General features: G+C 39.6%; 1 protein-coding gene across 1 annotated transcript; it reads right to left on the bottom strand.

Moving 5' to 3' along the window:
* Positions 1-398: 398 nt before the first annotated feature.
* On the bottom strand, positions 399-9290 carry SUCLG1 (succinate-CoA ligase alpha subunit). Its single transcript, XM_026847107.1, has 8 exons — positions 9193-9290; positions 8205-8321; positions 7472-7684; positions 7326-7383; positions 4962-5045; positions 4185-4336; positions 3497-3685; positions 399-2596 (listed from the first exon to the last, which is right to left on the bottom strand). Exons 3-8 carry the CDS (start codon positions 7592-7594, stop codon positions 2570-2572), a joined length of 633 nt encoding a protein of 210 aa, XP_026702908.1. The 5' UTR covers positions 7595-7684; positions 8205-8321; positions 9193-9290; the 3' UTR covers positions 399-2569.
* Positions 9291-17333: the final 8043 nt, after the last annotated feature.

Here is a 17333-nt window from a genome sequence, read left to right on the forward strand (position 1 = left end):
TTATCAAACTGAAGGAACACCCACTGATGAAAGTATTAGATATCATTCAAACACTGCCCAATAAGAGAAAAAAAGCAAGAACTGGACCTGCATCCTCTTCTCTTTGTTCAAGAAAATCAGCACAGCAATGAATTCCCCTGACCAAAATTAATATCTAGAACTCATTCCTCAAAAGTGAAAGTGATTTAAGGACAGATACCATTGCCAAGTTTGGATCAAGATAAACAAAAGGACTATTTCATAAAACTTAAATGAGAATTCCAACAGTAACATAAGCAATGTTTCTCTTACAGGTAAGAACTACTTACTAAGTTATAAAGTAGCAACAGGTTTAAGGCTCAACGCTAACTTAATTTCTGCCTTAAAAAATATAAATAAATGAAAAATCTTCCAGAACAGATTACTCAAAATATTTATTCACAAGTACATGTGGTATTAAACAAATGTGAATATGTTTTCCAAGGAGACATTGTCATTAGCAGTATAAGAGGCTATGATGATATTTGCTAAGTACAGGTTTTTAGGCAGCAAGAGAAAACTTAGTGCTAAAGCTAAGCCTTTGTATCAGACAAGGTCAGGTTTCTTCCCCATCCTTAGGTGATGCTCAGTTCCAGGCTGGTACACACCGCTTCCCCAGGCTTGAACAGACCAGGCAGCTGCTAAGGTGCAGCACCAGAGATGACTGCTGTAAACGTTAGAATCAAGATTGCATTTTTAAACCCATCCCCAAATCTCAAGATACAACAAAACACTTTTTTCAGGGGACAACAGTCACTGGAGTTTACGGCCATCTTCTAAAATAGCTGGTGCCCCTAAAAGAGCTTCCATGGAGCAACCTCCAAGCAGGAAACTATGCTTCAGTTGCCCTGGAACGTCACCTGTCCTAACATTGGTGGCAACGATGAAATTCAGGTAGTTCATCAAGAAGCATTACCCATCCCCAAGGGCATGTTCTGGAGAAGCTCACCACTACGAAGAGCTGCTTTGATTAGCAGGCTTGTAAGATGACAGGCTGCAGTGTCCTGACGCTCACTGGTGAAGAACTGCCCTCTCACACAGACTGAGACATCAGCACTGCTGTTTCTCTAATTAAAGGGCACCGTTCAGTCTTTTTGCTCCACAGGCACCACCAGAAAACTGAGCAGATCTATTAAGAAAATTCCTATCTGTTGTCATAGGTTTTATCAAATGATTTACCACTCAATACTGCTTTCAGCTGTCTAGTGACAGGATGTCAGGTTCATTTCAGTAAATCATACCAGGGTGAATAATACAGCATCTGGTCTCTGTGTCCTAAGGCCTATATCATCTGGCTGATGCCTGACCGTATATGAAGCATATTAACACACATTCTGTGCAGCAGAGATATGACCTGTCCTTTTATGCATTTTGTCAGGGCTTAGCACTAGGAACTGTAAGTGTCTGAGTCAAGATACCTGCTCACTGCTTGCATTAGCAAGAGAAATTCCACAGGCGTTTGAGTAAGAAAACTAAGACCAGTTTTAAACAAACAACACCACGAGTTTCCATAACAGCACCTTTATGGAACACAAGGTTAGCTTTAGACAAGTGCCAGGTTACATGAACTTTCAGTCCTCTATATGAAGAAAGCAATCGGTTTTAATCCATCCTGATAAAACTTGTAACACTCATTTATAGGCACAGTGCTTGGGCTATTTCCAAAGTAAAAAAAGGGCTTTCTGTTACAGTGCTGGGAGTGTTATCCAGAAAGTTACCTTATTACATTCTTTTCCAGAGAATAATAATTCTCCTGCATTATTTCCCTATGTTATTAGGATTTCAGAACACACAAACAATGCCATCCTAGTTAAGATAAACAGGAAATTAAGGTAATGTAAGCTAAAGACCAAATCATTTTCATAGTTACAGGCAATTTTGAATACGCATGGGAATGTCATTTTTGTGAATAAAAATTCCATCTCTCCACCCAAAAAACAGAATTCCTTGTCAGTAGAGGGCTAAACAGTGCATGGCTCATCAGCCTTGAAAAGAAAGCCTGGACTTCAGGCATATCCAGCTACGTGGATCAACAAGCAACCCCTTCAGATCCAGCAGCTTTGGTTTAATGGACGGAAACTTTGGCCTGTTGTTCAAACAAACATACTTGCCAGCAACAAACAAGGAAGATTGGATTTTTTAAAAATAAAGCAAAGTGTGATATGTGCATAAAGTCAGTGCCTAGATCCTTAAAAGCACCTCTATAAGCAGCTTTACTTTAAAATGGGCAGTGCTTAAGTTACAAAAGAATCAGACCTTCAAGGCTGACTAATTTGTTTATGATGTTTGAAGTAATGGCTCTGCTTCAGGAATTCAAAAGATGAATCAGATTTTGTAGTAGATTTATTAATTTGCTGTGATTTACAACGAGGTGGTCATGTCTGAACCAAGGAGACATCAAAACAGGTCTAGCCAGGAGGTTTATGGCTTCCAAGTCAAATTCATAGACCAGTGTCAGTCATTTGGGCAACTGAAGATTAGCAGACAAAAGATAAGCGGAGGCCAGGTGCTGCACTGATGTTTTGGAGACAGTATTCCAAAGTGTCTTCTCTTACAGCAATTTCCTTTTCTCAAACTCCTGCAAACAGCACACAAACATTACAGGTGGGCAAAAAAAGAAAAGGCTTCTATTACCCTTTATTTTAAATTACTTTGTATTTTTCCTAGGAAACCTGATTTTTGGAATTAAAAATTAAAATATAAAATGCATAATTGCGTGCAAGTGAGTGGAAAGGAGGATAAGTATTCTCCTACCTCACATTAACAAATCAGCTATGAAAAGGCAGTGGTGCTTGGCTGCAGTCAGTGCAAGGCTGTCAAGGAACCACTTGCTCCCAGGCATAGCATAGCGAGCTTCCAAAAAAACTCTAATTCTGCATAAGAACTGCAGTAGAATCCTTACAGTAAAGGATTCAAGCCAGGGAAGCAACTAAGTAAAGGTTTTCATTTTAGTAAAGGAAAGAACACAACAGAAGAAATGAAGAATCCCACAGCAGCCTGTGAAGGTGCTGTACTGTATGGTCACCACAGGAAAAAAAATAATACCTAGCACAGTTGAATTATGCATCTGCGCTAGCTGTGAAGCAATGTCTTTTTTTGGACATGAATTAAGAAATGCAAATAATCCTATTCCACACATAAGTTTTTCAGCTGTATGCAATCAAGCATAATTCTGAATTAGTACTTACAATAGATAGGCCTATATGTCATGGCTTTCCTTCCTCAAATACCCTATTGAAAGCAAAATGTAAGCTCTGCCCTATTTTGCTGTTTACTTTTCTATAAATACAACATTACATAAACCTTCGTGTGCCTATTATTTAAGTAATTGCAGTTTGTTCAGTCAATAAGAGTTCTTACATGAACCAAGTTCAGAGCAACAGAATATCTGAGTAAGAAATGTACTGTCAACTCTTATTCCCTCAAAAGTAGCTTCTTGCTCTGGATGAGCATGAATACCAATTTCTGAGCAACGAACCTTGTAGATGGTGCTACCTAGCTGAGCAGGAGACATGCTGACCACAACCCCAGCGCTCTGAAGAGCTGCTATCTTCTCTTTAGCTCCACCCTTTCCCCCAGCAATGATTGCTCCAGCGTGACCCATCCGCCTGCCTGGAGGAGCAGTCAGACCAGCTATGAATGACACTACTGGCTTGGCATTTGGACCCTGAGAAGAAAGAAAAGATATTGTGTTACGTGGGGGAGGCACAAGATGAAACACAATTCCAGAGGCAGATTTTTCTTTTCTTTTAAATATCATCTAGCCAGGCAAAGATACTAAACAGCTACAAACCTCAGACAACATGGAACCAAGAGTCCGAAGAGCGTAGCCTACCTTCTCTCTTGATAATCATCATAAACCAGAAGCAATCAGAAACTTTAAAACATCTCTCTACAGAGCCATATGTCTTACAAAAACCAGAATGTTCACTACAACTATTATTATTGGACTAAAAAACCTAAAGTTGACACCGCTCACCAGTTAAGATTTAATCTGGATAAAGCTCCTCATTTAAAACTCTTTCATAAAAGTAGGACTTTGGGTTTTTAGTAAATAGAGATTAGAGACTGAACTAAGCTTTCCTTGACATGGCAAAAGATGGCTAACTGGCAAAAGAAGTTGGCTAACTAACAAGGTGTCTGGAAGCAAGCTGTTTAAGACTCACAGTATTATTTTCTTTCAAAAATGCTGCTGCATCTTCTTCAGCATTTCCTCCAATTTCTCCAATCAATATGATCCCCTCAGTATGAGGATCCTTCAAGAAGACATCAAGGCAGTCAATAAAATTAGTTCCATTGAAGGGATCACCTCCAATCCCTGAAAAAAAAATTAAAACCACAAAACAAAAGACCAACTCAAGAGAATGATATTGCCCTTATGATTAAAATTTCCAAGTAAATTCAGCACAAAGGCTCATAAGACGGGCAGCTCTGAAGGCTCTTCCCAAATCAGTGTGCCAAATTCCTGCTCCAAATTATTTCCCCCACACTTTACAGAAAGCTTTGATATCTGAATAATCACCTTTCAAACTCTAAGCAAAATATTATGCCTTATACAGAGGCTCTGTATGAGACACAGCAGGACCAAGAGCCTAGAATTTTGCTGTAAAAAAAATCTCAATGTACTTAACATACCCAACTAAATGCCTAAGAATGCCTTATCCCTTTATAATATTAAACTTATTGGTAAAGTCTGTTTCTAAACTGACATCGTATTTGCTGTCAGTTCTCTGTTCAAAGCTGGTTTTCAGGCTTTTATAAATCCGAAGTGGAAATGATAATAGAGAAAGGTTATACTCTCACAGCACACAGGGATCTCATTTCTCAACATAATTGCCATTCAGCAACTTCTACGCTTGCAATAAGAACTTACTTTGGATTTCTTCTTGTACAGAAAAATCAGACTAGTACAGGTGCAATAAGCTGTTTCTGAGGAAACCTACCAATGCAGAAAGACTGCCCCAATCCAACTTGTGTTGTCTGATGAACCGCTTCATACGTCAGCGTTCCAGATCTTGACACAATACCTTTAGGTAAGAGAAGGAGATAAACTTAACACTAACATAGCTAAGTACATGACTAGAGGCAGTTGTTCTTATATTCATTAAAATCACCTTAATAAAATGAACATGAGACATCAGGTTTTCCGCTATCCTTGCCAAAACATGAAAACTCTACATAAGATTCTGTCTGTACTATTTATTGGTTGGCATTTTTTGACACTTAACTGTCAACAGACTAAACCTGCTCAAAAAGTCAGTAATACTGGCTGAGACAGCATTCTTCATGCTACAGCTTTACCAGGAAAGAGAATGGAAAATAAATAGAAGAATATAATTCTTTTCTCATATGTGAGTAGCTGATGCACTGAACTTGAAGCAGAGTTGCAGCTCAACTCAATTGCAGCTCAATATTTTGTTAACAACAAAACAATCCCATACAGCCAGGCACACAAGATCCTCCAGAACAGAAACATATTGCACAAACACAAGTTATCACTATTAAGACATTTGTTGCTGCAGCTCTCTGCTCTACAATACACATTCAGCATTTATATTGAGGTATTACAGGAGACCACAACCCTACTTTTCAATTTAAAATAGAAGGCAATACTGAGCCCAGATCAGGGGAAAACATTTGCATGTTTTTTCATTTGTTTCTCCAAGTCAAGACTTCTGTTAATACTACAAGAGGGAAGGTTTCCAGGAAAAACAGATCATCATCTTGCATCTACTTCAAACCATCTAGCAAGTAATATATTAAGTATATTGCATGAACAGAGGCAAAAATACACCACTAGACTAACTTTAGTGTAATCAGCTGTTTCTAGAAAAGGTTTTTTTCTTGCTGTGTTTGCAAAGCACTCCCTGTTTACTGTTAAGATCAGATTGCCTCACAGAAGCTACTGATAAGGGTCCAAAGACTCTGGCTATTTTTATAACTTGCAGACCAAGATTATCAAATGATTCTCGGATGCCTCACAGTAAGAAAAAGCAGGGGAACATATCACCAAAGGTCAGTGTCAGACAAAGCTGGGAGAACGATAAAGTTAAGTTTTATACCCTGATCCTTGGATCGCCATTGAAAATGATTGCCCCCACTGGTGGGGCAACAGGCTTCAAGATTTAAAATATTCTTTTGCACTTGATGTGCCTTCCATTCAGATTCTAATATCTTGTGACTACAAGACATTTCTTGTAGATATTCAGCAAATCTTAACAGAACTTTGATTCAGAAGGGAGCTCAGGGCATGATTGATTGGTGCTACCTTTTACAGAACCATATCTTGATGGTATCTACAAAGGGCATAATTGCAGTCATCTAATATTTCAAATTCAGGTTTATAGGTGCTTCTGAAAGCCGACACGAGTGTTAACATATCCTCCAGTATTCACTAGGTACATTCACTAAGTATCCTCAAGTCAGAAGTGGTTAAGTAGCAGAGATAGTTTCTCGTGTTAGAAAAACTGCACCAAGTCCACACAGTTCAAGAGCACTGAACAGATCTTCCCATAGTAAACACACTTTTCATTAAGAAAAAAAAAAGTAGTGTTGCAAAGGGTACTGTGCTCACATTAAACTGGTTAGCCCGCTGACAGATAACAGCAGCATATGCTGTTTACATTTCTGAAGTTCTATTTAAGTACAAATGTGTATTTTGGAAGAATTTTCTTTATAGCTCCTGAACAGCATTCTCTTAAAAAGAATCAAACTGTTATTTCTATAGTTTAGAACAAGGAACCAACAGAAGTCAGGACAAAAGACTTGCATGCAACAGGGTTTGTAACCAGCATATGCTTATGAACAAGTCACTGCCTTTCTCACTTTAATTCCACTGTCTGAGAAGTGGATACATTTGTTACTTCCATTCACCATGGTATAGTTGTCTAAATCACCATGTTATGAATTTGCCTGTAATCTCCTCTTTGCTGTAACACTGAGCTCACTATAGGGGTAGGATCCTAGTCCTCAGAAGCCAAGCTGCTTGAAGGAATAGTGTTGGAGAGCTTAGTGCTCTCAAACCCCAAGATAAATGGAGGCACCCTCGAAGGAGAGTGTGAAGTTAATCACCTTACCTAAGGAAACTTCCTATTGCTTTGCCTTTACCACCAGTACCCAGTGTCTGCTATGACAGAGTGACAGATTTTGGCCTTCAGGATTGATAATGGCACTTACAAACTGAAGGACAGACAAACTGTTCTACAGTGTCGACTGTTTTCAGAGCAGGATGTGACTAGCCTCATAAGTAAGAGCATCAGAGCACCAAACTACAGTTTTAGATGATGCATAAATATTAAAAAACTCACCAATTCTTCCCTTCTTGTGAATGTGACCAGGCATGATACCAATTTTACATTCTCCAGGCTAAGGAAAGAGTGGGAGAAGTCAGATGGAACATTCAAACCATCACCAAGAATGGTTCAGCCTTGGAGGAAATCCAGAAGTCACTTACATTGATGACCCCAGGGCAGTTCGGGCCCACTAGTCGAGTCTTATCCTGCCGAAGCAGTCTGTGTTTAACCCGAACCATGTCCTGCTGGGGAATACCTTCAGTAATGCATACAATTAAGGGCATTTCTGCATCGATTGCTTCATTGATTGCAGCAGCAGCAAATGGAGGAGGTACATATATAACAGTGGCAGAAGCACCTGTTTGTTCTTTAGCCTACAATGGACATAAAAAAGATACCGAGTATTTAGTGGGGCCAAAGAGAACATTTGACAGCTAGTCATTTAAAATATGTCCCTTCGCAGGCATAAATTAAGTAAATGGATATGTATTAATTTACTATAATCAAAAGCAAGTGTTAAATTCACTGAAGGTGGGACACATACAATGCAACTAGGGAACTGCAAACTAACCACTGTTGGAAAGGATCTGCCCCATGACCACCATAAAAAATACCTTTAGATAGCAGTTTGCTACATATTCATCATACACACAGAATCAATCAGAAACTAATTGCATCCATAAAATAAATGTATGGAAACTCTGTGAACTTCACAGTCGAAGCCAAACTCACGTTTGACCACAATGAATGCTCCCTCTTTTACAAGGCTTCTATTTCACTCCGTGCACACTGACATCCATGGCCTAAATGTTTGTCTCCTCAGTGTGAGCAATGTAATAAGAAACCATTCAGCAGCATTAAATTGTCTGCCCTCCAGTCACTGCTGCAAATTACCTCCTTCACAGAATTAAACACTGGCAGACCCAGATGAGTTTTTCCCCCTTTCCCTGGAGAAATTCCTCCAACTAGATTGGTGCCATAGTCCAACGCCTGCTGGCTGTGAAAGGTGCCCTATGAGAGAGAAAATAAGTAAAGTTAAAAGGCACATAATAGCAAACAAAATGAACCAAAAAAAGTTGATACCTATAATTCTGAAGGCAGTTTATGGCACTTAAATTTACAATGAGAAGGGAATTTTTCATTACATTTATACAATCAGCTAGGCTGAAGAGTGCATCAACATGTTTTAAATGCATTCAGAATATGCTACGCTTTTTCTTTTAAATCAGAGCACTCTGGTTGCACACTGAAGGATATTTTGTTGTGTGTTGCTAATACACCTGCAGACATAGCAGCCACATTTTATTTTTGACATCTCTGGCAGATGACAAACACTATAATGAAGTAGAAGAAATTAGCACTCTCATCCATGACTAGCTGATAGTTTTAGCAAAAGCAGTCTTCTTCCCTTACAAATGTGTAAAAGAGTGAATGTGAGAAAATTATTAAATATCCTGAAATAAAAACAGAAACTTAATTCATAGGCATTGACAAAGGCATTTGTGAGAGGCACTTTAAAATGGTACAGCTTTTGTCGTTTTTTGCAAATCTCCCATCACAAATAAACTCTTTCAGCTCTATACAATAAAAAGGCTTAAGAACAAAACCAACCAAAAAAATCGAAAGTAATATAATAGAGATGACTCCAAACCAAGTTTTAAGCTTGTGCACTAGTAGGGAAAAAAAAAAATCTAGTCTATTGAATTTAAGGAAAAAAAACGTCTATTTGGACCACAGAAAAGAAACTGCTGTGCTGAAGGGACCTTTCTGAAGTCCAGCTTCTTATCAACACACACAAATCCCTTTTATGTGTTTTTATGAGTTTTGGCCAACTAACTTTCTGAACTGAAAGGGTGATAGAAGAAATAGTTCATATCCATACCTGTTTGCCTGTAAAACCCTGACAGATAACCTTTGTATTTTTGTTAATGTACAGATTTTTCCTTGATGCCGAGTAGGAGCAGTGTCGTACTCCATTCTGCTGCACTAGAGAAAAAAAAAAAAAAGAGGGGACAAACCATTAATCAATTGCTTTGTTAGACTGTAAGTCAAAAACATCCTATCAATAAGCACATATATATTAATGCTTATATCAGAAGATTAATTGATCCAGCAGCTCATGTTTTCAAAAGCAGCTCTGAAAGCTGTATTCAGTACTTGTCATTCTAAGATATTAAACACCTATAGTTCACTCTATGACTGTGATTAGTTTGCTGGGAATCAGGCTAGGTATTTCTCATACAGAGTACTTAGTAACAGTACTTAGTATTCCTCACAACAAACAACAGACAGAAACAACATCTTAACCACTGTTTTCATTTGCAAATTAATATGTCTCCATCCTCTAAGAAATTCTGCAAAGTGACAAAGCAAAACTAAAATCACGGTATCTCAGAGGCTGTTACAACACGGGTACTCTGTTATACCTCCTGTGAACTAGCACACTCCCTACCAGACAGTGAGAGATACAGAAGAGATCGCAGCTCCCTCAGCCTGGGAGAAACCAGGACAAGAGGGAATGGCCTCAAGTTACACCAGGGCAGGGTCAGGCTGGCTCTTAGGAAGGATTTCTTTGCAGAAGGGGCTGTTGGGCGTTGGAATGGGCTGCCCAGGGCAGTGGTGGAGTCCCCATCCCTGGAGGGGTTTAAGAGTCGGGTTGACCCACCATTGAGGGATCTGGTGAAGTTGAGAACGGTCAGTGTGAGGTTCATGGTTGGACTGGATGACCTTCAAGGTCTTTTCCCACCTAGAGGATTCTGAAATACCTCACACCAAGCAAGACATACAGCAAGAGACCTTTTTCCATCAGATGCCGAGCTACAGGAGCCTTGGCTTCACTGCTTGAAATACACTTGGGCACATGAGGAAATACAGCTCGCCAGACACTCCACTGGAATGATTTTCAGTTTAGTTCTCACAACTCTGGTACTGAAAAAATAGAGCAACACAACACAGCTACAGAAAAACAGTACGGTGCACGCTGGTACCAAAAAGACAAGGTGAATGACTGCATCTCTGCTGAAGGGAAAGATACCTTGACATCAAATGATTAAAAACAAAATGCACAGAACGTTACCAGGCACAACAGCTTGAGGAGGAAAAGAAGGTCTGGTATAAAACAGATGCACACATTGCCATATGCTTTTTCAAATACCAGAGTTTTGAGGGCATCAGGATCGATTTACTCCCTGAAGTGTTTTAGATAAAAACAGTATTTTGTGCTCAGAGTGAACACAGGACTGGACAATTCTAATACAGAAACTGACATCAGGATGTATCTACCTCTTTAGGTCTTTTAAAACTTCACCACTTAAGATTTGAGAAAGTAAAAAGTAAAGTTGAAAGAAAAATAAACAATTCCGAATCACAGTCCCTGGACTGTTCCACATACTTACTCAGACATTTCTGAACAAGGGAGGGATTTTTTTTTTATTATTATTTTTTATTTTTAGGAAGGACGTAAAGCTATTAAGTGGAAAAATGAAAAAGATATTCTTCAATATAAACTGCTAATGCACAGAATTTATTAAGATGCATTATTAACACCCTACAATAACAATTTCTATGGGGTAGCAAAAAGCAGAAAATTTAAGATCCATGTATATACACATTTCTATCACAGAGCTACGTAGGACTCTTCCACAAGTACTTCTGCCAACTAAATTTTAGTGATACACTGCCTTTATGCTTTCAAAAAAGTTACAAGAAAAATAAAACCATGCCAGAAGAAGCCTACAGACATCAGTGCTATTGCTAAATCTAAAGTCCTTACTATGTTCTTAAAAAAGCACTGACAAAAACACAGGATTTCAACCACCTCTTGCCATTCTCTAAGGAGCTGTGGCAGCACCACATCTTCAGACCAACATAAAGTAAAATTCAGCTAGATTTTAAAGAGAAATATAGACAGTAGCATGCAACAAACTTGTAAGTAAAGTGGTAAATGTGCATGTTTGCTTACTGACCTGCAGGGTTTTAACCTAAATCACATCTTTATCCACAAACACTGTTACAGAACTTGTTACACAAGAAAAAATACAAAGCAGTAATGGACCAAACAGATCTGAAGCTAAGGTTTAACAAATAGGGTTATGAGGCTGCCTGTGGAAAGTAAAGAAAAGTCTTGTTGTTCAGTGCCACAGCTACAGAAGACAGCACAGTATTGTGTTCATCCTTGGCCAACAGCTTAGTCTTCCTAGGCAAGGCTGCAACACCCTGCTGGCTGCACCTGAGCTGCAACACCAAGTGACTCAAAGGCACAACTGGGAAAGAGCAGCCTGCCTCCAGCAAAGGAGAGGCAAAATAAGCAAAGAAACAGCTGGCCTGCTGGTTAGGAGAGCAGGGCATCCATCAGTCTGATCCCAGCCATTCAGGAAAACCCTAACGGGCAAGAGGTGTGATGGGGTGAAACCCAACCCTCAGAAAAGCAGAGGATGATCCTCCTTGTGAAGAAGCTGTTACAGTCATGACCTACCACCAGTGATGCCTTGCAGAGAACAGTCTGAGCTTCCAAGAAGCATGGCAGCACATGTTTTGAAAGCCCTCTGATGGGCCTGCAAGGGTAAAGAATAAACAGGCCACACTAATTCAAAAGTAAATTTTACACATATTGTCTGTGCTATAACACTGACAACTCCAGCTTCAAAATGAGAGGGCTGCTTTGCCAGGCACATAGCACGCATTCAGTAATTTCAGTGTTCTGAGAAAAAAAAAAAAAAAGACAAATAGTCACTCCTTTCTCTAGATCATAAAAGCAATTCTACAGTCCCAGTTCAGCTGTCCATTCTGTATCTATTTTCAGATATTTATAACCCTGCAAAAAAATGGTTTTGAAAGCTTAAGTTTTTCAATTCTCAGTTTAGAGAAGACTATAGATATACAAGGATAAGAAGGTTTTGAGCATTTTCCAAGCTATCAAAGTACCAAAAAAAAATATTTTTTTTAGGCACTGATAACTAAGACAGCTTTGTATGGATTTACTCTTGAAAACTGTATGTGCTTCTCACATTCCTGAAAAGCCCTGGTTCAGAGAAAATACAGCTGTTCCAAAAAAGCCTGGCGATAGGCTTGAGCCATTTGCTGTCTTCAGAGAGAGGCAGCTTAGGATAGGGACATGTCTTGGGAACGATACATTTTTTTAAGAAACTAAAAAAAAAATCACCTTGCATTTTCTGGGCTGGATGAGTCTGAGGTTTTGAGGGAGGGTTAAACTGATATGTTACAGCTCTCTTTCTATTCATGGCCTTGCCTGAAGCAGGAACATTTGCGCCAGTTATCTGCACAGTAGGAGCAGTAGGGGCATCAGTCAGGATGAGGTTCTGCTATACATGGCACAACCAGCAAGTCCCAGGTGCAAACAGCTGGCAATTTAAATAGTTAAGACCGACATGAGAGGAGAAGGAAACAGGTGGAAAACAGAAATGGCACACCTAAGTTCACAGCAGATAAAAGTCAGAAATAGAGTACTGCTTCACAGCCTCCAGCACCCGTTCACACAATTGCTTTTACTAGAACAAATTAGGGTGCCCAAATGCATGTTGTTTCAAGTAGACAGGATTAAAAAAAAAAAAAACACTCTTCAGCCATGAACCAGTAAAAGCCAAACTCATTGGTGATGCTATTTTAATGCACACATCTAAATTACAGGCCAAGTTACAAAGGTGCTGGCTCCAGATGAAGCCCTAGAGTGTAAGAACAAGCCTTATCAAATCCAAATCTTACCAAAAGCACAGTGGAAATGCTGTATTTTGTCAAATACCATTACTGTGTCGAACAAAGGCCTGTAATAGCCCTTTAGAAAAAAAAAAAAAGTATTAAAAATAAAATAAGAAACTAGATAATCTTTCCCAAGCAATACTTTCATTTCTGCCCCATCCCAGTTCTGTTTTGCATAGTGTGTGGGGTTTTTTTAAAAAAAAAAAAAAAAAAAAAGTTCTACAAATAACAAGATGCATTTATTTTGGCTTTCCAGTACTTTAGCTTCTCCAGAACTAAAGAGACATACTGGGCAAGAACCTATTTTAGTCCATCGTACAGGACAACCAAGTAGTTATGAAAAGTGCTCAAATACCAAAACCCTGCTGTCCCAGGATATATTTGAAAAGATCAAAATTTAGCAAAGGTGTATAAGCCTGTATGTTAAACAAATTGTTTTACAGTAAAGAAGCCTTACTAGAAACTAAGAGACACTTACTTCCAACGCACATGCTGCTGGTAGTTACTCTGGCACTTCCAGAGAGGAAAAAGGCCCCAGCTGAGCCCAGAACTCACCACAGTTCAGGTAACGGGAAAACTCCCTACATTTACTTCTCAAAAGAAAACTCACAACCTGCAGCCTCAAGCAGGGCTTTAAGATCACTTGTGTATTACAATTAACAATCCTTTCTAGAAAAATACCCTATTATTTATCATAAAGTCCAAATATGTTTAACATTTACACCTTAAAAATAAAACTGATCACTTGCAAGGTATTTAAAAGCACATATGGAATGTAAATACGGTTTACACTGAGCTTCCAGGCACTCCTTGAGCAGCAACACCTCCCAAGCACAAATCTCATTTAAAATGATACAACCCAAGCTACATTTGCCCAACTTATTTGGGTTGTGCAAGTCAGCTGACAGCATAGATACTAAGGGCTAAATCTCTTCTTCAAACTATACAAAGCTGAAAACTTGGTAATTTCAGGACTTCCTGCAAGATTTCCTAGAGCTACCAGCAGGAATCCGAAGTGCCGTCCTCTTACCCACACTTATCCCAACAAAAAATAATAAAGTTTGGAAGTTGAGGTAGCAACAGAGGGTGCTCATAAAATGAGCATAATATAAAAGTAAACTGAAACAGCTGAGATCCATTCTGGAAGGACCTGAGCATATACCTACACTGCCAGAAGACTGAAAAGTAATAAGTGAAGTTCTTTATTACTCCTTGAAATAGCCAGAGAACTTGGAGATGAAGGAAGATATTCCTTTTCCTTTCTATTACCTATGTAAGGAAAGAAGAAAGCCTTAGAAATCATATGGGCTCCAATACAAATGGGGAAAATGGAGGCCAGTGCAGGGGAAATGCGGGGAAGGACTGAGATACAAAGAGTGCCACTTAAAATGCTGATTTTTATTTTTTTTTCTTTTTTTCCACACACACATCCCTCCCCACTCCTTTCTATCAGTTTTCTCCTGAGAAATCAATTCAATATTTTGTATATGTTTAATTTGCATTTTTATGACTATCTCCTTTCCTTGCCTACAAATGCGTCGCGTGAAGAGGACAGAACAGAAATGGTTCTGGACAGCTTCTCACATTACAGAAGAGTGCAGACATTAAAAAAAGTTAGGCAAAGACTGAAGTGCTGCAGAATTTCAGTTTATTGACTAGAAGCTTGATATTAACAAGAATATTCTACCCACAGTTTCCCATCCCAGTTCTCTCTCAGGTTTTAGTCCTCACTATGAGGCCACTCAGACACAGTAACACTTGAATAATTCTCTCCCCACCCCAAACCCATCTACAGAATTCACCCTTAAAGAGATCAGTTATATTATTAGAAGATGATCCATATTGACAAGGAAGTTTTCAAGCTACTAAGGGATTGCTCAGAATATCTTACTCCTTTAAGAGGATTATGTGCTCAGAGGATTTCCAGGTATCACTCCTCAAGCCTGTCTTCTCCCACCCTTCCCTTGCCAAATTCCTGTTAATAATGGAAACCCCAATCTATAAACATGGATCAGGAGTGAGGAATTAAATTAATTAATCAGGCTGTAAAGGACAAATGACGTGATTATGATACACCTATCACATTAAAACAAAAGACTAGTGGGAAATGACATTCAGAAAAATTTCAGTCCTTTCAACATAAGTCTCTTTCCTAATCAAAAATCCCTGCTCACTGGGATGGGCATTACTGGCTACAGGGGGCCACAAGATGGCATTTGAAAGAAAAGCTTTCTCCCGAATTTATGAAGCTGAAACAAAGTGAAGGATCACCTGTGAACCTGCAGGCCCCTCAGGAAACAAGCATGTTCTTCTCAGCACAAGTCAATTATTTCTTGAAAGCAAACAAACTTGTTTATCCCCTTGTATACTCATCTAAAGTTGTGCAGCTCAAGGTTTGTGAGCTTTCCTCCCTACACACTGTTGACATAAAAACAACTAACAAATTCTTCATCTTAGCTTGTTATTTCTGCAGCAATTCTTTGCCAGGGGTATTCACCTAATTCACTGTAATCTTTTAATCTAAGAGCTCTCCAAAGCCTTCTAACACATCCAGAACATAAAATCTCTAATCCAGATCACAGTTAAGGTGCCTGCAAAGACTCTTCAAAGTGTGGTACAGACCAGCATTGGTCTTTCTTGACTCTGTCCATATACAAACAGTGCTTTGAGATGAACTCTAAGCAAGCACCTACCATTCATAAACACATTTCATACCGTGTTTTCAGTTTCCTGAGCTCAATCTTATGGATAGACAACCTGCATGTTTCCTTCAGCAATGCACCAACAAAAATAGATATTGCATCTCCTTTCCAACAGAACACACTAGAAACTCATGATTTTAAATCACCAAGATGTTAATTATTTGTTACCGAAAATGTATGTACAAAGTCCAGATTTAAGGTTTCAGCAGTCTTTTAACATTTTGTAGAGTATCAAACCAAATAAAGCAAAGTTCCCAGTGAAGGACTATTTCATCTTGCAGAAGTTTCTTTAAAAGACTTCATGAACTGTTGCAAACAGAACACTTCTTGAGGCTCTCAGACCATTTCTTTCTCTCAAGCCCCCAAAATCATTTGAAGCACTCTTCCCTGAATCTCTTACTGCTATTTGTAAAGGGAACAACGTGGGTTTTTAACATGTAAAACTGCAACCAAGAGTAGCTTTGCTGGGAGTATAAATTAAGCCAAATTGGAGGTGCTACATTCCCATCTGTTCCCCTTCCACAGAACCAATTCTCATTGGACTCAGTGGAGCCAATTCAAACAGTTAAACTGGCAAAAATTAACTGTACAGTAAGAAAACAGTTTCCTGCTCATGGAGAAGAGGAGGTAGGAATGGATACCTGAGGGCAGAGTAGGTGTGCCACAAAACAACCCAGACCAGCTTATAACATTGTGAGATCATGTTCCTAGACCGTGACCTGCAAGTTACCACCACACTGAGAGAAAAATACTTTGCATGCAGTGAAGTAGGTTTAAGCTTGGCCATTCATTCTCAGCTGCAAGAACCAAGATTAACGCACCAACTCCTTAGTTTATTTTCCAAGAAACTGCTCCTATGCCTAGGCATAGCCATACCAATTTCAGCAGAGAATGCAGCATTAACTGCAGAAAAAGACACACTGAAAAAAAAAAAAAAAAAAAAAAAAAAGCACTTTTATTTTTTATTGTGATCTTCAGAACACATATGAAAACTTCCAAGCTGAAGTATTACTCTCAGACTGCTCATGTTTTCTACAGTTAAAGGCCAATAATCTTATTCTTATCAACAAAAACAACTTTACAAATTTGTGTTGAAACTACAGGTTAACTCAGTGGCCTCAAGAGGTCCCCAGTCCAAACCACCACTTGAAGTGACTAGATCCAAGGCCAGACTTCCTCCGGACCTGTCGAGTTTTTAGTACTTCCGAGGATGTAATAGAGGGAACAACCTTTCCAGGTCCCCATACGTGCGGCTGACGACTCTCAATGCTAAAACTTTTCTTAACTTTTGAAAATAGTTCTTGCAGCCACGTGTGCCCCGTGCCCTGTACCGCCGAGCACCTCTGAGAGGAGCCTGCCTCCGTCTTCCCTCCACCTAAAGCTCTAGAAGAGCGGCTGCCGGCACTGGAGAACAGCGCCCTGATCCCGCCCTGGGCCTTCCGCGCTGAGGCTGAGGGGACCCAGCTCCGCCACCAGACCGAGGCCCGGGTCCGGGGTTTGCTGGCCGCACCGCCGCGCCCAGAGGCCTGGTGACACCCCCGGGGACACGCGGGACGCTCCCCTTCCCCTTCCGCGGCAGGCGGCGGGGCTCCAGTGGCGGCGGGTC

Source organism: Athene cunicularia (genome assembly GCF_003259725.1).
Source record: "Athene cunicularia isolate RWA chromosome 4 unlocalized genomic scaffold, athCun1 chr4_part1, whole genome shotgun sequence".
NCBI classification, from domain to species: Eukaryota; Metazoa; Chordata; class Aves; order Strigiformes; family Strigidae; genus Athene; species Athene cunicularia.